The sequence below is a fragment of the Leptonychotes weddellii genome, chromosome 3 (assembly GCF_054177405.1).
Source record: "Leptonychotes weddellii isolate Sample4059 chromosome 3, ASM5417740v2, whole genome shotgun sequence".
Classification (NCBI taxonomy): domain Eukaryota; kingdom Metazoa; phylum Chordata; class Mammalia; order Carnivora; family Phocidae; genus Leptonychotes; species Leptonychotes weddellii.
In genome coordinates, this window is record NC_138371.1 from 106295775 (window position 1) to 106320274 (window position 24500).

At 44.0% G+C, this 24500-nt stretch overlaps 1 protein-coding gene across 4 annotated transcripts in view; it reads right to left on the reverse strand.

The window, feature by feature from the left end:
* The window catches only part of SPATA13 (spermatogenesis associated 13), a 138167-nt gene extending 126973 nt beyond the window's left edge, over positions 1–11194 (reverse strand). Inside the window, exons 1-3 of one of the 4 annotated variants that reach the window (XM_081814721.1) lie at positions 10953–11194; positions 10266–10406; positions 6048–6133 (exon numbers count right to left, since the gene is read on the reverse strand). In XM_081814721.1, coding sequence (XP_081670847.1) covers positions 6048–6122 — 75 coding nt within the window. In that variant the 5' untranslated portion in view covers positions 6123–6133; positions 10266–10406; positions 10953–11194. Of the gene's footprint in view, positions 1–556; positions 1650–6047; positions 6134–10265; positions 10874–10952 lie in introns of those variants that run through there. The other 3 variants (XM_081814723.1, XM_081814722.1, XM_031033367.2) reach the window with 3 other exon arrangements.
* Positions 11195–24500: the final 13306 nt, after the last annotated feature.

Consider the following 24500-nt stretch of genomic DNA (forward strand, 5'->3'; position numbering starts at 1 on the left):
AGTCAGTTGTGATGTTGTACTGTATCATGTAAATATCATTGTACTACATTTATATATGTATATGTATATCTACATGTATATCTACATACAATTATACATGTATATCTACAATTATCTCAAAATGAAAAGTTCAATTAAAAAATTAATAAACAAGAATTTAAAACTCTTCACAAATACAATATATATTGCCTTAACTCTCAGATCCCCACTCCCTTCTTCAGCAAACTCCTGCCTCTTCTCTGTCAGATGTCCACTTTTACCAACCTCACTCTAGTTAATGAAAACAACTTATGTACCATTATCATCCACATAACCAATCACTGGGATTTGGGTATGCCTTTTTGCTGAATATCACCACAATGGATGCAGACAGGTTCAGCAGGAGAGCCTCGGACCAATACCAGAAGTCTGTATGAATTCCAACATAGATTACCCAGTCATGCACCCGCAAGCAGGTGTGGCCACCTGCCTGTTAGGCCATCGGTAATTATCAGCTCTCTCTATCCCACTTCCTTTGAAACCATTCACCTAACCCTTGAGACATGTCCACTATTACCTGCATCACACTGTGCGAGAAGCAAGGGGCATTGTAGTCATAACGCCATACATGAGACACATCAGTGAGAGACAGTCTTCCCAGCACCGATTCTCCTTGCTCTGTCCTCCACATGAAAGCAGCCGATGCCATCAGATCTGCCCTGTGGGTTCTGAGATGAGGATCACTACTTCATCATCTTCCTTCCCCTCTTGCCAAACGGCAACCCTGAAAACATAAGGCAGCCAATGGGCAATGCTTCCCAAGTCCCTTTGCCCTCAGGTGACACAACAGTCGCTTTCCTGGGAATCTGAAACCACCCAGGTCTCCAAGTGAGCAGTTAGTGAGTGGGTGGTCCTGCCACAATTCTGAATTTCTCACTCATCTGAGGAGACAGCTATAGGATTCTCCCAGTGGGGGCCTCTCTATCCAACTAATAATCCATGAGAAGTGCATTCCAAGCTTATTCTTTCTGAGTCCTGCAGTGATGAGTTTAGACAATGGCAGAGGAAGATCTGTAACCAGGCATGTGTCATAACTGGTCGCTGGGGCATCCAGTTCTCTTTAAACAATCATATAAAAGAATACTCTTCCGTTTGGAAGAAACAGTGACAAAAACACATGATTTCAAGAGTTCTGTGGGTTTTTTAAATCTTCTCTCACTAACGACTAAAGTGCTTCCCAGGTCTTCCCAGGTGACCTGGACATACACAGAGAAGGTGGCTGTCCCAGCTCAGTATGACGAGGGACTGGGAACCCTCCTGCTGAGCCAGGTCTCCTTTCACAACGTTCTTTATCCCAGACTGATCTGCACAGATACCCACTATCTTCATCTCAGAAGAAAAGTGTTCCAAGTGACACAAAGGGTTCTTTAAAATCCCCAACCTGCACTGTGTAGAGAGTAAGACCTGGCCTCTACAGAGATCCCTTTCCAGGAAAGCCAAGAAAACAGCACTGTCCTACTGACAATAGGCCATTTCCTTCATCCTTTAGAGATTCTTCATCCCAGCAGGAAAGAAAAACTAAGAGATTGGCAGTATCTGCCCATAAAAATAGAAAAAAAGGGTATTAAACTCCTATAGCATGAAATCAACAAAACTGTAATCATCTTCTTGAATAATTTCAATTCAGTAGTCCAGCATGCTCCAAAATTTAATAAACCACTTTGCTTTAGAATAATTGTCACATGGGGTTTGATTTAATTAATCTCAGCAGGCTTGAAAACAGCCCCCAGGAAGTCAATGCGATAAACTCCCTTCAGATGTGCTAGAATGAAAATGTAAGTTAACCATGCTACCAAATCAAGACATATTTAGGCAGTGGTGGCAATTTTATATGCTCTGACCTATCCACCTGTAAGCACTGACCTTGTAATGCTAGATCATTCTCGCCTCTATGAACCACTTGAAGGCTTCTGGGTCAGCACCCTTTCAGGGTGAGCCTCTCGGATGAGGGGTCAGATTAGAAATAAAGATTAGGAAAAGCAGAAACAGTTCTTGCTTCCTCCTCCAAGTTTCTTCTATGTTAGAAGGAAAGCAGACCATTCTCAGAGCCCTGGGTATTTTTCCTAATTTTGAGTGGAGTTAGGAGAAGCACAGATGATCTTCCAGCAGAACCACTGACAGGCAGAAGAAAGCATAAATATACTGTCACTTCTCCTGAGCCCCACTGCCCTGGAAGAAGATTCTAGCCCAGAAAGAAAAGCCTAGAGGAAGTTAACCTTCATCACTCTCCTCCCATCCAAGAGTGAGATCTAATGAGAAAGGGTGAGACTGGCAGGGGGCAGGAGGGCTAAACTCGGCCAGAGTTACAACAGACTCGACCTTGTAAGTGTGCGCTCAGCACAGTGCCTCACCCTGGCCCGAACTGCAGCTGCGTTTATGAACGAATGGTCCCTACGTCTCAAGGAGCAGAGCATCATCATTATCCAGAAGCCATCCTGACAGTGCAGAAGCACAGGACACTCTGCCAGGTGCATGGCATTTCAAGAGCTGAGCCTGGAGACAAGTGTCTGCTTCCAGATGGCTCAACACGGAACAGAAATGATTATACCGATGCCGGGTGGCAAGGACAGCAGTTGAAGGTATGAATATAACCCAGTCAGCCTGACCCCATAAGCCGCAAGTTTATAAATCACTCTTCTTACCCACACCTTGCCATGACTTGTCATTAAAAAACTAAGTGTTCAAGAGAAGCTGCCACTTTCCTTATTCAGAATTCCACAGATTCATTTACTTAGTGAGGCCAGGAGTCTAAGACTCAACTTAGAAGGGAACTTTTATGTAATTAGGAGCTCACTCCATGTCACACTGTACAACAGAGTACGTCATTTTGGCTCCAGCATATACAGCCCCCCTTCACACACACTCACACACACACACTCACACACACACACACACTCACACACACACACACACGGACAGACATGCGCACAGGCACACCACAGATCATGGCCAGGAACCAAAGCTGGCACATAAAGTACCCAATCCTTTTCTAGGAAGTATAGGACACAATAGTTCTGGAAAAGTGGCCTAAGAACACAGAGAGAGACGTCTAATGCTAGAGCTGAACTGGATTTGGTAAAACAAGTAGGCTCATCGGTAAGATGAGCCAAGCAATCGCTGGGGAGTTTAGATTTGTTTCAGAAAAGTCAAAGGTAGGGAAAACAGGTCTAGCAGATTTTAAAACATACCATTTTAGAGAATATTTTACTTATTTTTCCTAGCTTATTTTGGATTGTTAACCTCAAATGTTTAAAACCTAAATGTACTTTGAACTGTTCTCATTTTAAATATATAATCCTTTTGAATATAACTAAAACTGGAGATATTAATATATCCCCGCCTTCTTTACTGTTTTCAGTTAAGGTTTGGGGGATGTTATTTCAGAAGGATCCACGGAACATTTAAGCAAGGACAAGTCCTCTGAAGACCTGTATTTCTAAAGCCTATTCAGTCTGTGAGTAACTGGAGTGATAATGGTAAGACCACACAATGGAGGCTAGTCTTTACCATAATACTGAGCCACTTGTGTGCTGGCTACACAAAAGTTTCCCCAGTGGTAGATTTTCACTTAGTAATCGGGCAGCAGAACAAATATAGTGAATCAATTATTTCCATTTGCAGCACACACTTAAACGTCCCAGGGCCAATCTCACAGTAAACACCAATTACTTGCACGCCCTACACAGAAAGCGAAACCAAGCACATAATCTAACTTTTTCAAGAAAGAGAACAAATCAGAAATCTGACATATGAATTCACCTATTTCTCATTGCTTCATTTAGTTTGGCCACACTACTGGGACTGATTCTAGACTAAAAGATAAGACAAACCCACAGAACCTAAACTGCATCACCGATTTCATTCTGAGGGTACTAACTGTGGCTCACTTACTCAAGCCTCCTGGTCCCGGGCAACCTACATTTTAATAACTCGCCAGGATATATTAGAATAATTGTTGCATGGGGTTTGGCGTAATTAATCTCAGCAGGGTTCAAGGAAGGCCCATGAAATCAACAGGAAAAATGCCCTTCAGATGTTCCATTATTAAAAGTTGAGGGATTATGTCACCAAAGAAGACAAGTATAGAAAAGGCTGTAGTTACAAATCAAAACCAAAATACTTACACATGCTGACAGAGAGACAGGTTTGTCCCTCCACAGGAAGAAAAGAAGGAATAAACTTGCTAGCTTGGCTGTTTGGTGCAAAGCAGCTGCTCATCAATAGTTGTCGAATTAATAAAACAATGAATGAAGGTTGATCTAATGTATGTGACAAGACAGGGCAAGCAAAAAGATTATACATCCTTTCACGTAATGGTTAGAAATACATAATTTAGGATATAGTGACACTTAAATCCTAGAAAATAGATTCATGCCAAAGAGAGACCAAGTCTAAAGATTTATTCCAGGTTTGAAAACTGGCATTTAGGTACAAATGACAGATTAGAGTGGGTACAAAATAAACTGGGTTCAGATCCCAACTCTGCTGCTTGCTGTGTGACCTTGGGAAGGCATTTACCTTTCTGTGTTTCAGCTGCCTTATCTGAAAAATGTAGATAGTAATGGTACCCAACTATTAAGTAATCCCCCTCCATGTTGTTAAGCATTGCTACTTCATGATTTTAGAATCTGGTTATATTCCAAAAATTCAAGTTTTTCCATACAGAGGTGGGAAAATGGTGCCCAGTGCTGGTGAGGCTGTGAGGGAGGACACGCTCTGTTTACAGCATGACCCTTGTATCCTTGCAAAGAGAGGGCTTGGAGAATTAGATGTGGAGATTCACGGCATTGGGCTATTTCACCTCTAAACTCTCAGAACAAAAGACGGGACCACCAGGAGATCTCTAAACCAACAAGCATTTGACGATCAACAAGTATGCATCAAACATTTGAAATGGTTCATCTCTCCTCCTGCTGCCAGAAAATCATCAGCGCCTCTGCCAACAGATGTATACGAAGCACTTACTACTACGCACCAGGCACTCTGCTAAGCAAGAATGGACTCATTTCATCCTCCCAACAGCCAACCACAGTGATTCCCAAACTTCGCTGCACATGCAAAGCTGCTAAAAATTCCAATGCCTAGGTCACACCCAAAACCAATCACAGTATTTGGGGTGGGAATAGGTATCAACTTTAAAAAAAAAACCCTGGGTAATTCCAATGTGTAGCAAAGTCTGAAATGCTTACCTATGGGCTGGGTTCTGTTACTACGTACATTTTTCAGATAAGGCAACCGAGGCACAGACAAGTTAGTGCCTTCCCAAGATCACACAGCAGAGCTGGGATCTGAACTCAGTTGGCCTAGTGCCAAACACTAAGAAATGATGTCAGGTAGAGGTATTCGAGAGATAATATAAATCAGTAGTGTGCGATGAAATGAAGTAGGGGGAGCAGAAGAAATTGTGAGAATGTACATATACTGGGCAAAGAAATGCAGGACATGAGGATGGCTGTGGACCTGAAGAAAATCCTACCCAATCTAACCAGGTAGGAACGGAGTTTCCACTTTCTGAAAAGCTTATCATGTAGCCATGAAGATTAACTGTTTGGGACCTCTGGAAAGCACATGTTCTAGAACAGTGGTTCTCAAACTTTGGCCTTCTGAAGCTCTCAATAGGTCTGGGGGAAAGCCCTAGAATTTGCTCTTCTGCCAAATCCCCAAGTGATACTGAGGCAAAACCACTGCTCTAAACATACCGTAACAGTCATAAATGATAAGCTGGGAGCTACAGACATGCAGAAGGGTTCAGAGTCCCTAGGGTCACCGAGCTGAAGTCTGTCTCCCCACCTCTGCTTATTCAATCTGGCTGAATCCATCTGTCTTATGCCTCCTTCTATCAGCTCCTTCCCCAACCTGCTCATCCCATTCAGCCCAGGCTGTAGTTAACTCCTCCTCCAGGAAGTCTTCCTGGATCCAAGATCTCTCATGTGCTCCCTAAACCCCCTCCCCATAAACTGATCACTACACCTGCTACACGTTTCAAGACTTTCCTTTCACACATCTACCTCTCCCACCGGACAGGAATGTGAGCCTCCTCGAGGACCCTGGCTGTTTCTGATGACTCCATCCATCTTCAGCATCCAGCACAGGCCTGACACATAAAAGGTACACAGTAAGTGTGCATATGTGAGCACGCCATTCCACCAGGAAGGGTGGAAATGGAGCAGATTTCTGAAGTAGGAGCTGGTTTTCTCACAGCTATAGATGATTCCAATGTATAAACTGGATGTGTTTCAATGTACATGTGTAAGTTATTTTAGGACGCAGGACTCATTCATCTCTCTGTGTATCATACGTGGTGGGTAAGTACTAGGGCCTGACCTCAGAAATGTGTTTAATGTGACTGAATTATAATTTTAACACTCAAGTACAAGACTGCTCACTGTTTAGATTATATAGAACGATAATTTCTATGGAAGACTGTGATCAAAGTTCCAGTAGCAGGAACGCATCTCATTCCTGGCCTCCTGCCCCTCCGTTTTAAGACAATAAAATCTTGGACTCGCCCTCCCCTTGCACCTGCCCTAGATCATGAGCAAAGATCCCAGTTTCCCACTTTCCTGCATGCTGCCTCCCTCTACCAAGACTTTCCAGTCTGTCTAGTCATTTCAGACCTGTGTTCTATTTTTCTCCAAGGACAGCTTGCCAATCTTAGAGAACAAACTCTGTCATGGTGTTAATGGGGACTGAGGGAAAGACTGGCTGCCCCCTTCTTCCAAGTTAGCCATGCAGAGTCCTCTCAGCTCCCGAGTCTGGCTGAATCCAGAGAGTGAGGCTGGGAGGCAGGGGAAGGTTCCAGTCCAGATCTGGCAGGCAAGTGTGCTCAAAGATATTTTTGAGTCAGGCACATGGTCCCTGAAATTACAATGTTGCATTCTCATTTCTTCCACAATGACACAGAGTGGTCCTACTGCAGGGAAACGGGCGGAGGCTGTATCTGACTGAGAAATTGGGTCCTTTAAGGTCCTAGTTAAGATGAGGTAACAGTTCTATGTCTAGGACGTTTGAACATTAGGACCACAGGTTGGGGCATTACCTGTATCCACACATGTGGACATTCTGACCACAGTCACTGCCATGTATTAGAAACCTATAACATTCCCTCTCCATTCCTGGCATTGCCGCAGCTCCCGGTGTCCTCTCAGGCAGTGACAAAGCGCCATGTACACCCCAAGTGAGACAGACAGGGATGGGCCCTGGCACTCCTATGAGCCCTGCCCCCACCTCTCATGTTGCATCAGCAACTCAGTAAGCAGGAACCATGGAGTTCGTAAAAGCCTCTGCCTGAGGGAGTTACAAGGCACAGAGGAGACAGACACATGGAAGCATACACCCAGATCTCCTGAGCCAGGCAGCCCGGTGCTCCAATCTCAATCTTGTCACTTTCTGTGGGGCTTTGGCCATGACAACGTTCCTCACGTCCCATTTTCTCAACTGCGAAAGGGGAGCAGGGAAACCTAACTTGCTCTTCAGTCCTAATGATCCTCATCTCAACCATAGAACACAGATAACTATTTGAGCGACTATTCCCTCAGTTCTCCCAAGGATGGAACCTAACCCCCCTTCTCATTCTAGAAGCATCAGAGAGAAGTTAATTACATACAACGTATACCTTAGGGCATTAGGGCTTAATTCTGTCAAGAAAGACTGATACAGAATGAGTTGAGCAGCATGGGTAAATACTACCCTCCAGGTTCCCTGAGGGTTCCTAGGGGGAAGGCATTAAATAGACAGGCAGGAGCTGGGAATCAGGAGGGCATGGCTGGAAGTCCCAGCCCAAGAGAAGGGGGAGAGCATGGCAGGGCCAACACAGAAACAAAAACTAACCTGACATGCTCTCCCCCTTCACTTCTGTTTCATTTGAGATGCAAGGATGAAGGGAATCATGTGAGCACTTTGTACCTAATGCATTTCTGTCTGCAAATGGAAAATACAATTAAACATTACAGTTACAGATCTTCAAACTGCCATGTATGATATAATTTGCCTCTAGAAAGAAATGTACATTTGGTGTTCCTTCCTGATGCTTTGGAAATAACAAAATTACTTCTTTCTAAAACTTCTGAATTTATACTTCCGTGATTTTATGATCCCATTTATGCCATTACATATCTCAAGAGCAAACATTTTTAAGTGTTCAGCTTTCAGACAAAAAAAAAAAAAAAACCAACAAAACAAAACAAAAAAAAACCACCCAGAAAAACCACTGACAATTTCTATTTTAAATGAATCCTCCCAAAGCCTCTTAGCTCAGGAAAGGAAGAGGAAAGAAGGTTCATTGTTTTCAGCAGCAAGCAGAGAGGTCAACCCACCAAGCTGTGGGGGCAGGCATGAAGAGCCCTGGGCCAGAGATCAACAGATCTAGGATCTAAAGCCAGGTCTCCTCTCCTTTGGAGACTGCTGCTTTCCCTTGGACACATCATTTTACTTCTCTGGGTCACAGTTTCCTCATCTGTGGAGTGTAAGATCCCTTCCAGCTAACAAAACATAAACCTTTACCTACACTCTGCTTCAGTATCTGCAAAAGGGGAAATATCTGCCTCCAACTTTCAGGAAGGTGAATACCAATAAGGAAGTATTTGAACAAAGCTTTAAGATTATATAATGAAATAGAAATAAACAAGATTCATAAAATCACGGGGCTATCACAGGGGGACCCTAGAGGTCTGGCCAGCTAGCTAAAGTGGATCTCAACTCTCAATGCACAGGAGACAGTTGGCAACAATCTTTCTTCTAGTACCCCTGTAGCTAAGGGGACCAGTGTATTCTCTTCAGGAAGCCAATTGAAAGCAAGCTTGAATTGACAGCCCGGGCAGTGTCCCCAGTCTTTCCAAAGGACATTAGGCATTAGGTTTTCCCCCTGCACTATTCTACAGGTATGAATATGCCCTCAACTGGCGGAAACTGTAGACTAAATAAAACGTGCAATTAATGACCTCATTTCCAAAGCCAAATCCCAGCCCACATCTGAGTTCAGAAGTTCCTACGGCACATAAGCTCAGCACCTGGCTGAGGGCTCCACCACTACAGAGCCATGAGAAATCGGGCCCGTTACGTCTCTCAGCCTCTCTTGTCTCATCTGTAAGATGGAGAGAGTAATAGTATCTACATTTCAGGGATCTGAGAAGGATTAATGAGGTATTATTACATGTAAATCCCTCAGAAGAGTGCCTGGCCCAGACTAAGTGTTTAATAAGTACATTTGTATTGATATCAACAGTAACATAATTCAATAACTATGTATATGATACTAGAGCAGAAAGGAAGGTCCTGAAACCCAGGGCACTCCTGGGGAAGAGGAAGTGGCTCCCTGCCTCCACCTCCTAACCCTTTCAGATGGTCTGAAATTAAGATGTCCATAAGGTAATGGAGGACTGATTGGAAAAGAGGGGAAGGAACCGAGGGTTGGTGGCGGCATAGAAAAATTACAACCAAAGGAACTGAAACAAGGTGTGCTGTGAAGGCAGCAGCAGGGAAAGCACTTGTTGAGAAGTAAGTAAAAGGCAAGAAAGCACCATGTGGGAGAAACTGGGGAGAGAATCAAGATGCCCGCACATGCGTAGCACAAATAAAAAAGCAGATAATCATCCTGGGTGGAAGGAAGATGGCAAATTTGGGGGCCAAAGGAGGTAACTGAAAATTACAATATGGGCTAAGAAATAGTCACATAAACCTCTGGAGGATGTGGGGGCAGAGAACGAGGTTCGGCAGCACAAGGAGGAGTGCATAATTAACAGGCACCAGGAAGGAGAACAATGGAGTGAGGAGGTTTGCAAGTTGGGGGACATGAAGAGAAAAGGTGCATTTGTTATGAAAGGTGGAAAAATAAAATGGAGTGAGGCTTCTGTGCCTGTTAGCAAAGGAAAGCAAAGAACTGGGAGATCTGAAGGGGGGTTATGGGGAAGAAAACACCAGGCAACACAGAAAATGAGATGAGGTGCAGAGAAAACCTGGGCGGGGGGGGGGCCTGGGGTTTGATTTTGGATAGCCTTGGTAATAAGTGCTCACTAAATTCAAATTATTGTTCTATTATTAACATTATCATCCAATGCTGGGAAGCAACTAACCCAGAGAGTTTTGTTTGCTTTGGTTTGGTTTGTTTTTTCGCACTTGGAGGGAAGGGAAATTTGCTCAGGCTCTGTAACTTTGCGCAGTCCGATAGGTGGCCCGCCAGCACAGTCACCTGAGTTCCCCCTGAAGTGGGCAGCACCGCGGGCTTCTACCTTACTGGGGCTAGTATGCAAATTCCCGCACCACGTCAACCACAACTGGAATCAAACCAACTCCAGCAACTCCCTCCAATTCAGAGGCGACAGACTCCGGGTCCCACCGGTCTTTCTCGTGAAATGAGACCCAGCTGGGACCTGAGGAGAAACTTGCTTTCAAAAACTAAGTTCTCCGACCGCATCCGCAGTAGGGCCGCCAGCTGCAGCAGACCTGGGCCGGGGCCGGCCGCACCGGTCGCGCCACCGGAGGGAGCGGAGCCGTGAAGGGAATACCCGCCGCACCAGGCTCCCCGAACCTTTGTCCTCCCTCCCCGCGCAACCTCGAGGGCCAGGCCCAGCGAGTCGGGAGCTCGGGGTAAAGTTTCAGGGTAATCCCCTAACGAGTCGTGCCGGAGAGGGCCTCTTCCAGGAGCACCGGCTGCACGCGCTCCCCGGGGGCAACGCCGCTGGCCGAACCTGGGGGGTGAGTGGGCTGTCGCCGAGCAACCACTTCAGGGCACCAACAGGTGGGCAGCCTGGGCGGCCCCGAGAAGCGGCCAGGAGGACGGAGCAGGGCGTCCTCGGGCTCTGAAAGCCGTCGCTTGGGACTAATTCCTCTCCCCCGGCTCCCAGCTAACAGCCCCGGACGCCTGCCCCACGCCCCGCGCGCGCTCCGTACAGCTGCATGCCGGGGTGCAGCCTCACCTCGCGCGGCTCCCACTCGGCGGAGCCTCCAAAGCCAGTGGATCCAAGACGTCTCTGCGATACAGGGCCGGTCCCGATCCCGCGGAGCTCGGAGCACGCCGGGCTCTCGCCGGAGCCTCTGCTCGGGTGCGCTGCCTCTGGGCTGGCGGCGGGAGGGGCGGCCCTAGAGAAAGCGCGCCGCTGAATCCCGCCCGCGCCGCTGCCGCCTGGCTCCCCAGGCCACGCCCCCAACCCGCATCGGCCACGCCTCCAGCCCCGTTCTCTGTCCACTTAGGCCACGCCCCCGACCAGACTCTCCCTCCACACCCCCGGCCCTTCCATGCCCCTCGTCCAGCGACCCCGCCAAGACTATCCCTGCCAACAGCCCGGCTGCCACCATCTTCCCAGCCATTCCCAAGCCCCCACGGCATCCCCCATCTCCGATCAGGTTATCCCCCAGCCACGCCCCTGGTCCTGCTACGCTTTCCCCCAACTCCAGCTCTTCTTGCCCTCAGCTACACCCCGAGCCCGGCTCCCTTCCAACCACCCCCAGCGACTACCCCATACCACCACCCTCGGCCCGGCCCCCCGAAGCCAGGCTCTCCCCTTACCCCCATCAACCCCCAGCCTCACGAGCCCAGGGCGGGAGGCGCCGCCTCGTCGCCCAAGCAAATCCCCCCCCCCGCCCCAGTCCACTCGCCCCACCTCTGCCTGGGCTTGGAGTTCGCTTTAGGCGAAGGAGCCGAGGCTGTGCGCATTTCCCAGCAAAGGAAACACTAGGTGTGGATTTTTAAAACTACCCTTCCCCCCAGGAACTAGGGCGAGTCTTATGTGTACTGTTCAGTGAACCCACTCAAAGCACTACCACCTTTTCGATGTGGCCCAAGGGGTAATCAGTAATTTCACATGAAAACCACAGAGGCGAAGCAGGCCTTTCTGTGCTACGACGATGTGGACCCCAAATACTCGTGATTGTTTACACGCAACTAATGAAACTTACAAAGTAAACATTCTTTTAAAAAGTGCCAGTTTTTAGGTGATTCATTTGAATGGTTATAATGGTTATTATGCATCAACACTACTGTAAACATGGATTATTTTTATAATCAAAGAACCGTAACAACTATTTTTAAACTAAAGAACATAAAATGATTAAATTACCCAATGAAGAGTCAAAATTAACTTTATATATGCTTTTTTAAATAGTGAAAAAACTATCCCGTATAATATGAAATGGTGGATACAAGTCCTTACGCATTTGTCAAAATCCACACAAAGAGTGAACTGGAATGTAAACTCCTTCATCATAGTGCATCAATATTGGCTCATCAGTTGTAACAAATGTACCACACTGATGTAAGATGTCAATGATAGGAGAAACTTGGTGGGGAGTATATGGGAACTCTCCTTTACAGAAAAAAAAAATTTTTTTTTCTGTAAACCTAAAACTGCTCTAAAAAAGTCTATTAATTGAAGCATACACACCAAAATATTAATGGTAATTAACTCTTAGTGGTGGAAATTTGAACAAATTTTTTTTGTTCCTTGAATTTTTATTGAAATCCCCAAATTTTTGGAAAGGAGCATATATATTTTTAAAGCAGAAAAAAATATTATACAAACAAACTATGGAAAATTTTAGAGGCATAGCATGAGAGGCTAATATCAAATATTCCATTTTATTTCAATTTTATATAACTTTTAAAACATCTGCCTGAAACTCTTATCAATGTTAAAAATTAAATCTATTTTAGTATCGTTAAAAAAAAGAATCTTAAGGGCTACATTGAGTTTTTTAATGATCTCTTTAGCACACATCTGGGGAGAAAATTTTGATTTTTTTTTTTTTAAAAATCTGGGTCTCAAAGGATCATTTCTGCCTTCTTGGAAATCATTATTAATATTTACATGCAACACTTTTTCTAGTGAAGAAAAACACTATACTAGAAACCAAGTCCTTGGGGGATTAAAGAGTCCTGGCCCTCAGGTGCATGGATCTCTGTAGAGTTAGAGGTATCAGCTTCCCTGATGGCTGTGATCCTAGGCAAGCCTTTGGCCTGAGTTTCAGTGTTCTCCTCAGGGAAAAGGGAAACCTCCCTCTCTGCACTGGTCAGAAAATGCCAAACTTTAGCCCATATAAGAATCCTGGCATCTTAGCACACACAGGTGCTTAATAATTATTAGTTTCTGTCCTTAAAAAAAAAAAAAAACAAAAAACTTTTTTAGTGTTTTAGTGAGAATCTTGAGCTCCTAAGACAAAAGATACCAACTTGTTGGAGCAAGGCGGGATGGTTCAAGAAAAGATGAAGCCAGAGAGGGAGACAAACCATAAGAGACTTAATCTCAGGAAACAAACTGAGGATTGCTGAGATTGGGGGGGTGGGGGGAAGGATGGGGTGGCTGGGTGATGGACACTGCGGAGGGTATGTGCTATGGTGAGCGCTGTGAATTGTGCAAGACTGTTGAATCACAGACCTGTGCCCCTGAAACAGATAATACATTATATGTTAATTAAAAAAAGAGGAGAAAAGAAAAGAAAAAACTCACTGATGTGACATGGAAGGATTGGGCGCTTAACACTCAGCACCAACACTAGCTATAAGCAAGAAGTGGATAAATCACCAAACTTCTCCATGTATCATTTTTCTAATCAGTTAAGTGAAAGATTTGGACCAGCGATCTCTAAGTTTCCTTCAGCTTCCATCACTGCAAGGGGAATGTCAGTGTGGCTTCTGAGTAAAAAGGCCTAAGTCTCCTGTAGTGACCTCTCTCTTTGCCCACAGGACCAGCCATCACTCACTGCCCTGCAAACAAAGCTGACATGTGCATTCTACCCTCCCTACAAAAGAGAACTTCCCAAGGTTTCTTTGAACTTTTTTCCTCTCCGTGATCTGCTGCTACCAGACACCCGACTAGGTTTTTATTTTAACAGTAGCCAATCCACAGCGTTCCCCAAAGATTTCTGGCACTTTCTGCAGGAGAGTGTCCAGGGATAGAAGCTACCATTTCTCACCCAAGTGTAAGGTGCACTTTTTTTTTCTCATAATTACGTCTCCAAAATTTTAATGTGTATTTCTTTAGTATTTATTGAGCACTTAATTTGCTGTGTCATTGACATTCCTTATCTCCTTAAAGCCTCAAAGCAGCCCCCAAGGTACTATTATCATTCTTGTTTTATAGATGGGGAAAACAAAAGTTCAGAGAAGGTGAATGAATTGCCTAAGGTCACCCAGCTGGTAAATGATGGAGCCAGGATTTAATTTCATGCTCCTGCTTTTAAACACTATGAAGAAGGCTGTACTGGGACTTCCCTCAGGGTTCTGAGGACACATTATGGTGTTCCCTCTGCTGAAAGTCCTCTCTCTCAGGGGTTTTTCAGGAGAAGGAACAAGGGGAGAAAGTGCTCTGTACTGAATGCTTGTCCCCCACCCCTCAGTCCCTTATGTTGAAGCCCCACCCCCCAGTGAGATGGTTTTAGGAGGTAGGACCTTGGAAGGTAAGCAGGTTTAGATGAAGTCATGATGGTGGGACCCCATGATGGGATTAGTGCCCTACCAAGAAGAGAACTTTGGTTCTCTCCTTCTCCTTCTTCCTCTCCCTTGGGAGGACCCAGCAAGAAGGTGGCCAGCTGCAAGCCAGTAAGTGGGTCCTCACCAAACCACCAAATCTGGTGACTTGGTGGTCTTAAACCTCCCAGCTTCCAGAAATGTGAAAAAGAAATTCCTGTTGTTTAAGCCACCCAGGGTGGTCTTTTGTCATGGCAGCCAAGCTGACTAATACAGAAAGCAAACTCCTTTCTCCTTGTTTTAGATTGTTTTTCTTTGAGGAGCTTCCAAAATGTAACCCTTTTGGCCTCGGGCCCCACCCTCTACTGCCTAAAGAGTTATCTGACTGGTGGGAGAAATCCATTGGTCCACCTACCTTATTAATAATTTATTAAAGCTTTTCACTCTTTTCGAACCTCTAAACCCAGACTACTCCAGGGAGCAATCTGAGGTCACTGTCTCTGCCTCAAGAGCCAGACTGTCACCTGGATGGGGTACCTGATGGTCTACATCTAGCTGGAGGAGCAGGAGGGCCATGCAGAGAATATTAGCAAGAACTTTTCACACAGACCCAAAGTCACAGTCTCTCATTGACTTTATCAGGACTATCACTGACATTTTTATCTTCATCTGTCAGTCTCCAGTGTCTTGTTTCTTAATTGGTTGTGAAGGTAGGAAGGGGAGAAAAGGCAGCTTGGCTGGCCCACAGTTGCCCCTGAGGGGGGAAGGTAAAACCTGAAAGAGTATAAAAGCAAGCCCTGTGGTTCCAGGAAAATTATTTAACCCCTCTGTGACTTTCTCCTTCTCTGTGACATGCTGTGGTGAACATTAAATGTGATAATGTATGTAAAATCCTAGCTCACTCTCTGGCACATGGTAAAATGCTCAATGAATGGTGAATGTCATTATTGATCAGAATGGTTAAGAAGGATTTGCGGTCTTTTACTCCACAGTTTATCAGAGCAGACATCTCTCTAAGCTTCCTAGGATGAAAGAATAATGTTTGGCACTTGTCAAATTATTTGGGCACCTAAGTATTTGTTTGAGGGAGGGTAAGGAGTGTCCAATTAATCTGGGCAGAGAGAGAAAAGCATTGTCCTTGTTCTTTGCCCAGGAGCCAGCTCCAGCATCTGTCTGTAATGCCCTCCCTGTGTGCTCAGCCACAAAGATGCTGGAGGGAATCTGATGAATCTGGAGGGAATATGATGGGCAAGGCAGCCATAAGGAAGAGAGGAGAGTGAGCAGTAAAACCATGGCCCCAGCTTTCTTACTGGCCAACCAGAATCTGCACAAAGCCATGAGTGTGAGGGGGAAGTAGCTTTTGCAGCAGCCTGATTCCCAAGTGGTTCTGAAAGCTCTGCAAGAGCCCTCTGCCCCTCTCTGAACTGTGACTCTAGGTTTCAAGGGTGTACAGTGGGTAGACTGAGAAGGAGACTTTTCGAGAGCAATTCTCCACAAACATAGTCTTTCTCTTTGCCTCAAACAAGCAGCTCCTGAAATCCTGTCTTCTTTATTAAATTGCCATGAATGATACCTTCATCTATCAATCTTTGCTTTATCTCTCTAACCCCTTCACTGAGCCACAGTATGCTGTACAGGATGTTAATCTCATGTTAGTGATGGCGCACTGGCTTCAGAAGCAGGCAGAGCTGCCGTAGGTCCTCCTTTCACTAGCTGGGTGGCCTTGGATAAGCTCTTTTGAACCTTAGTTTCTTCATCTGTAATATAGAAATAATAGCATGTGCCCTGTTGTGGTGGGGAATTTTTTTTTTGAGAGAGAGAGAGCAGGAGCAGGGAGAGAGGCAGAGGGAGAAGGAGAAGCAGACTCCCCGCTGAGCAGGGAGCCCGATGCGGGGCTCAATCCCAGGACCCTGGGATCATAACCTGAGCCGAAGGCAGATACTTAACCGACTGAGCCACCCAGGCGCCCCTGAGGTGGGGAATTAAATGAGATAATCTCTGTGAAGACTTTAGAATTGCCAGACCTACATAGAGTATGTAATATGAATGGCTGCTAAGAGTACACACACAAGCAAACCCAGACCTGCCTAGTGAATGCCAGAGTCTTTCTCAAGGCTCACCTCAAGTTCACTTCTTAGAAGCCTTCCCTAACTTCCCTAGGTAGGGTTTATTACTTTGTATTCTGTGAGACCCTAGACCTCAGATACACTGTTATTTTAGGCCTAACCAAGGAGATTATGAGCCCCCCGAGGCAGTAAAAATTATATACATATATTTGTTTGTTTTGAGATTTTATTTATTTGTCAGAGAGAGAGAGAGAGAGCACAAGTAGGGGGAGCAGCAGACAGAGGGAGAAGCAGGCTCCCCGCTGAGCAAGAAGCCGGATTCAGGATTCAATCCCAGGACTCCCAGGGATCATGACCTGAGCTAAAGGCAGACGCTCAACTGACTGAGCCACCCAGGCATCTCTATATGTATATTTTTTTAATCAATAGACTTTATTTTTTTAGAACAGGTTTTAGTTTACAGAAGAATTAATCAGGAAGTTCAGAGAATCCCCACATAACTCCTTATTCTCACCCTCAACAGTTTCCCTCCTTATTAACATACGGCATCTGTGTGGTACATGTGTTACAACTGATGAGCCCATATTGATACACTATTAATAACTAAAGTCCTTATAGCAGGGTTCACTCTTCCTATTATACAGTTCTGTGGGTTTTGACAAAGGCAGGATGTCATGTATCCACCATCACAGGATCACACAGATAGTTTCACTGCCGTAGAAATCTCTTGTGCTCCACCTGCTCATCCCTCCCTCCCCACTAACCCTAGCAACCACCAATCTCTCTACCATCCCATAGTTCCACCTTTTTCAGAATGTCATATACTTGGAATCATACAGTATGTAACTTTAGCTAGCATTAATTAGTTCTTTAAAGCGGTGCCTGGGTGGCTCAGTCGTTAAGCGTCTGCCTTCTGCTCAGGTCATGATCCCAGGGTCCTGGGATTGAGCCCCACATCAGGCTCCCTGCTCCGCGGGAAGCCTGCTTCTCCCTCTCCCACTCCCCTTGCTTGTGTTCCTGCTCTCACTGTGTCTCTCTCTGTCAAACAAATAAATAAAATCTTTAAAAAAATTATTTGGGGCGCCTGGGTGGCTCAGTCAGTTAAGCGTCTGCCTTTGGCTCAGGTCATGGTCCCAGGGTCCTGGGATCGAGTCCCAAGTCAGGCTCCCTGCTCAGTGGAGAATCTGCCTCTCCCTTTCCTTCTGCCCCTCCCCCCACTCATGATCTGTCCCTCTCTCTCAAATAAATAAATAAAATCTTTAAAAAAAAAGATTTATTTATTTACTTGAGAAAGAGAGAAGAGAGCACAAGAGGGAGGGGCAGAAGGAGAGGGATAGAGAATCTCAAGCAGACTCTACACTGAGCACAGAACTCGATCCCAGGGGCCTGAGATCACCACCTGAGCCGAAACCAAGAGTCAGACACTTAACCGACTGTCCCACCCAGACCCCCCTAATTGCTTCTTTTATCATGGCACCCTAAGACTTCAGACACAAATTTTTTTTCCACTGATCAAAGAGATAACCTCCTTAAGGGCAGAAATTTTTTTCTTTTACTTTATTTATTGACTTTGGGATCTCCCACAACACTAGGAATATAGTAGGTACTAGGTCTTCAATAAAATAATAATAATAATATAGTATTAGATGTTATTATATCCTTTAAGGTGTATTACAAACTTGAAGAATGAAACTTTTTTTTTTTAAAAACCAGTTCCTAACAGGGTTCTGACGGTCTAGGCAAGCTGCCAGCTCTTTTTGGCTGATTTTTATAAGTCCCATTAAAACAATAATTCTTTTCAACTCCAAAATTCTAAGCAAACTCTTAATAAGCACCAGAGCCCACAACTATAATTTGAGATGAATCACGTGACCAGTTTTGAATTTCAGCTCTGACCAAACTCTTCCATTTTAAAACCCAAGTTAATTCTTTCTTCCCCCCCGCCCCCACCGACTTCAAAAGTAAAGGAGAACAAATGGGAGAGAATAAGATGATTCACTGTTCACCTACAAGTAGCCTTTGAATAACGAGGAACAAGTTAAGGAGGCAGCTAAAGTAAATCTTAAAACAGAGGGTTACTTCACAGATCAGAATATTAACTAAGGAATATTCACAGTAAATCTCTAGACCTGGGTAGCAAGGGAATATAAATAAATGGATGTGCCAGGAAAAGGAACTATAATAATAGAATCATATTCATAGAGGTTTAAGAAAATAGTGGTAAAGCCATATACTGATCAAAGTCAATTAGACTCAAGCATTCTGGCACCTTCTTGGACTTACTGCATTGCTTGAAACGTACAAAATGCCCCCTGAACATTTTTTAGAACTAAATTTGTAATATTTACAAGTAATAAGACTGAAATGTCTCACCACCATTATGATAGCTGTCATTCTCTGAGCCAAAGTATACTTCAGGCTTAATTTCATCTTTTCTTTTTTTTTTTTTTTAAGTTTATTTATTTATTTTTAGTAATCTCTGCATCCAACGTGGGGCTCAAACTCACAACCCTGAGATCAAGAATCACATGCTCTTCCAACTGAGCCAGCCCCTACATCTTTTCATTCAATCTTTAGAGTGAGAGCACAGGTTTGGTATAAGACACAACTGAATTTCAATCCCACCCCTGCCACTTAGTACCTAAGTGACATAGAGTGAGTTACTTCATATCTCTTGCCTCAAATATTTAAAAAAATTGAGGTATAACTTAGATACTTGGCAGTACATAAATCTTACATGTGTAGTTGGATGAATGTTGTGTGTGTGTATGTGTGTGTGTGTGTGTGTGTGTGTTGGCCAGATCCTAAGATGACCCACTATGATGCCTGCCTCTTGATGTTAGTGTCTTTATGTAAGCCACTCTCCCACTGTAGACAGAATCTGCAATTTTCACCCAACCAATAGAAAATGACAAAAGGAATAGGATGTTATGTTATATAAAGACGCCCTCCTAGTGGACTGGAAAGAAATACTCATTGCTGGCTTGGTGAAGTAAATGGTTCCGTTGGAGAGGCCCATGTGGTAAGGAACTGTGAGCAGCCTCTAGGACCTGGGCAGTGGGGGGTGGGGGTGGGGTTGCCCTTCAGCCAATAGCCATAAAAAAGCTGATCATAAGCTTCCTACTTCTGCAAGGAAGTAAGTTCTGCCAGCAACCTGAATGAGCTTGGGAGCACTCAAGCTTCTAGATCAGAACACAACCCAGCCCACATCTTGACTGCAACTCAGAGCCAAGGACCCAGCTAAGCTGTGCCCAAACTTTTGATCCATGGAAACTGAAAGAAAATACCCATGTGTTGTTTTAACCACATAAAGTTTGTGGTAATTTGTTTTCACATCACAGAAAATTAATGCAATATCAACGTAACCACAAGGCTGATCAAAAGATAGAACATCTCTAGCACCTCATGGGCCCTCCCAGTTAGCAATGCCCATACCCCAAGGATAAAGATTATTGTAACTGCCATCACCATAAATTAGTTCTGTTTGTTTTTGAACTTCATATAAATGGAATCAGGCAGTAGGTATTCTTTTGTTTCTGATTTCTTTTATTTAACATTGTGTCTGTGAGATTTGTCCATGTTCCACGAACAGTGGTTCATTCTTTTCCATTGCTGGGTAGTATTCCACTGTTTGAATATACCATGTCCCATTCTACTGGTGATGGACAATTAGGCTGTTTCTACTGTTGGTTACTATGCTTCTGTGAACATTCTTAAGCATGCTTGTACTAGAAAAAAATTATACTTTTTTGGGTAAATAGCCAGGAGTGGTATTACTGGGTCATAGAGTTTGCATATGTTTACCTTTATTTGGTACCGCCAAACATTTTTTTCAAAATAGTTGTATCATTACATTCCCACAAATGATATAATAGACTTCTGGGTGCTCCACCACCCTCATTAACATTTGGAATTGTCTTAGCCTCAAAAAAACAGGGATAACAACAGTATACACCCCCTAGAGCTGTTGTGAACATCAGGTGAGAACATATATAAATGTCCTCGTAAAACAGAACTTGTTTGATAAATAGTAGATAGTTATTTCCAATTTGCTTCTCAGATCACACAGGTAGAAGTGGCTGGGCTGGAATTCAAACCCCAAGGGAAAAATTCCAAACCTCATCCTCTTTCCACCATACTTTGTTTTTTTGTTTTTTGTTTTTTTTTTAAAGATTTTATTTATTTGACAGAGAGACACAGCGAGAGAGGGAACACAAGCAGGGGAGTGGGAGAGGGAGAAGCAGGACTCCCGCTGAGCAGGGAGCCCGATGTGGGGCTGGATCCCAGGACCCTGGGATCATGACCTGAGCCGAAGGCAGACGCTTAACAACTGAGCCACCCAGGCGCCCCTCCACCATACTTTCATTAGGTCACTTCCCAGACGTTTTTTAATGGGCATCAATCTCTACAAATGTTTCAAAATTGTCTCTTTTTTTAGACTCCATTCTCCTACATAGATCCCCAGGAAGTATGTGTTCTTTCTACATGACATAAAAGATAAATAGACTTGCAGCCCCACAGTGTAAGGGTATTTGCAATTTCTTTTACAGAAAATTCTCAAACACTTTATTGCCATTTACTGTGGCACATTCCCTCTACCAAATATCTTCTGTTGAAAGTGGCCTCGGTTGCCTTTGCTGATTTCTTCGTCTAAAGAGCTTACTTTATAGTTAGTCCCTAAATTGTCAACTTCTTCACTTTCCTGCCATATGCTAATAGACCACTTGCTCTATTACTTCTTCCTCATCTACATGACAAGAACACGTTCTATTCACAAATAAAGTCAGTGAAATGGACCATAAGGATTGTGTTGGTGGCAGCAAGAGAGAAGCTGGCGAGGTAGGCCATGTAGCCCAAAGACAGGACAGCAGATGGACAACGTGGTTCCCACATCAGAGGTCCTGAGACCACACAAGGATCTACTTGAAAAAAATCCCAAAGACACTTGGGCTCATCTAGCATCAAGGCTCATTTGCCAAAGGGCTAATGTGTTTGTAATGCACTGGAATGTTATAATGTTGATTTAATGTTTGTGGAGGAAAAAACACAGATAAAAAAAAAATCAGATTGAGGACACTGTCTAAGAAGGATGCCCTAGTCTCAACTCAGAGAATATAATTAGACGTGAGAACAGATGTAATACAGATTTTTTTTTCTCAGACACATATTAAGGATTGCTTTTTGTTTTGCACATTGCCTTTATCATATTCAACTACCCTGTGTATGGAAATTCAGAAAAGTTAGTGATGAAAAGAGTATTACAATTTAAAATGTAAATGTGAGAAAGAACACAGAATCAATATTCAGGCCTGAACACTGGGGTAAGAGAAACAAAACTCTTTCAAGACCTGTAAATTCCTCCAGGATGGCTGAATTCTGCCACACATTTATTTTTTTTAAAGATTTTTATTTATTTATTAGAGAGTGCATGAGAGAGAGAGAGCAGGGGCAGAAGGAGAGGGAGAAGCAGACTTCCTGCTGAGCAGGGAGCCCGATGTGGGACTCGATCCCAGAACCCTGGGATCATGACCTGAGCCAATGGCAGATGCTTAACCGATTGAGCCACCCAGGTGCCTCTGCCAAATATTTAAAGAAGAGTTAATACCTATTTTTCTCAAACTATTCCCCCCAAAAAAGAAGAGGATGGAAAGTTTCCAAATTCATTCTACAAAGCCAGTATTACCCTGATACCAAAACCAGATAAAGACACTACAAAAAAAGAAAACTACAGGCCAATATCTTCAATGAACATAGAGGTATAAATCATCAACAAAATATTAGCAAACCAAATCCAACAATATATTAAAAAAAAAAATCATTCACCACGATCAAGTGGGATTTATTCCTGGGATGCAAGGCTGTTTCAATATTTGCAAATCAATCAACATGATACATTACATTAATAAGAGAAAGGATAAAAAACCATAAGATCTTTTCAACTGAGTCAGAAAAAAAGTATTTGACAAAGTACAGCATCCATTCATGATAAAAACCCTCAACAAAGTAGGTTTAGAGGGAACATACCTCAACATAATAAAGGCCATATATGAGAAACCTGCAGCTAACATCATACTCAATGGTGAAAAATGGAGAGGTTTTCCCTTAAGGTCAGGAACAAGACAAGGATGTCCACTTTCATGACTTTTATTTAATATAGTACTGGAAGTCCTAGCTACGGCAGTCAGAAAAGAAAAATGAATAAAAGGCATTGAAATTGGTAAGGAAGAAGTAAAACTTTTACTATCTGCAGACAATACTGTAAATAGAAAACCCTAAAGACTCTACCAAGAAACTATTGGAACTGATAAATGAATTCAGTGAGGTTGCAGGATACAAAAGTCAATGTATAGAAATCCGTTGTATTTCTATACACTAATAATGAAGCAACAGAAAGAGAAATTAAAACAATCCCATTTACAATTGCACCCAAAATAATAAAATACCTAGGAATAAACTTAACCAAGGAGGTGAAAGACCTCTACTCTGAAAACTATAAAGCACTGGTGAAAGAAATTCAAGACAACACAAACAAATGGAAAGATCCCATGCTCATGGACTTAAAGAACAAATAGTAAAAATGTCCATATTACCCAAAGCAATCTACAGATTTAATGCAACCCCTATAAAACTACCAATAGCATTTGTCACAGAATTAGAACAAGCAATCCTAAAATTTATTTGGAACTACAAAAGACCCTGAAGAGCCAAAGCTATGTTAAGAAACAATAAATTTCTACCCCCTAATCTCTCTTCTCTTTCTGGGATCCCTATAATGGGAATGTTATTATGCTTGGTGGTGTCGCTGAGTTCCCGAAGTCTACTCCCATTTTGCGTAATTTTTTTTCTCTCTCACATGCTCAGCTTGAATACTTTCCATTACTCTGTCCTCCAGGTCACTGATTCATTCTTCTGCTTCCTCTAGTCGGCTATTTAGTCCATCCAGTGTATTTTTAATTTCATTTCATGTGTTTTTCATCTCTGCTTGGTTCTTTTTTATCTCCTTGTTAAGGGTCTCACTGATGTCCTCCACTCTTTTCTCAAGTCCAGTGAGTATCTTTATGATCATTATTTTAACTTTTCTATCAGGCATATTATTTATCTCTGTCATGCTTAGGTCTCTTGCTGTGGTTTTGCCCTGTTCTTTCATTTGGGACATATTCCTCTGTCTCCTCAGTTTTTCTAGCTCTCTGTGTCTGTTTCTGTATGTTAGAAAAGTCAGCTACAGGGTGCCTGGGTGGCTCAGTTGGTTAAGCGACTGCCTTCGGCTCAGGTCATGATCCTGGAGTCCTGGGATCGAGTCCCGCATCGGGCTCCCTGCTCGGCGGGGAGTCTGCTTCTCCCTCTGACCCTCCCCCCTCTCATGTGCTCTCTCTCATTCTCTCTGTCTCAAATAAATAAATAAAATCTTTTAAAAAAAAAAAAAGAAAAGTCAGCTACATGTCCTGCTCTTGAAAGCAGTGGCCTTATGAGGAAGAGGTCCTACAGTGCCCTGCAGTGTCCCCTATTTACCAGAATCTGCAACTTCAGGGGTGTCCCCTGGGCGTGTTGTGTGCATGCTGGTATTGTGGCTGAGCCACTCTTTCCTTTAGTCCAGTCATCTGCAGTGGCTCTCTTTGCTTGTTGTGGGCAGGGTTTGGTTCCTGTGGTGTAGTGGACCAGTCTGGGGCCACCTTGGGCTTCAGTTGAGTCAGACCAGGCATTTGCCAGAGATGTAGGAGCACCAAACTGCAGGGCACTTTCCCTATGTTGTCCCTTGAGACGCTTTCATTGGTGGGCAGGGCCTATAAACAGACCAGCTGTCTACCCACCCCCAGCCTACTGCTGGGCCTCCATCTGACTCACGTGTGTGTGTGTGTGTGTGTGTGTGTGTGTGTGTGTGTGTGTGTGTGTGGTTATCTTCCCCTCTCCCTGGGGCAGGAGTCACTTTGGAGTGGTCCTGGCCCCTGTCAGGGCTGCTTGCGCACCGCCGGGCTGTGGCCCTGGTTTGGATAGGCTCT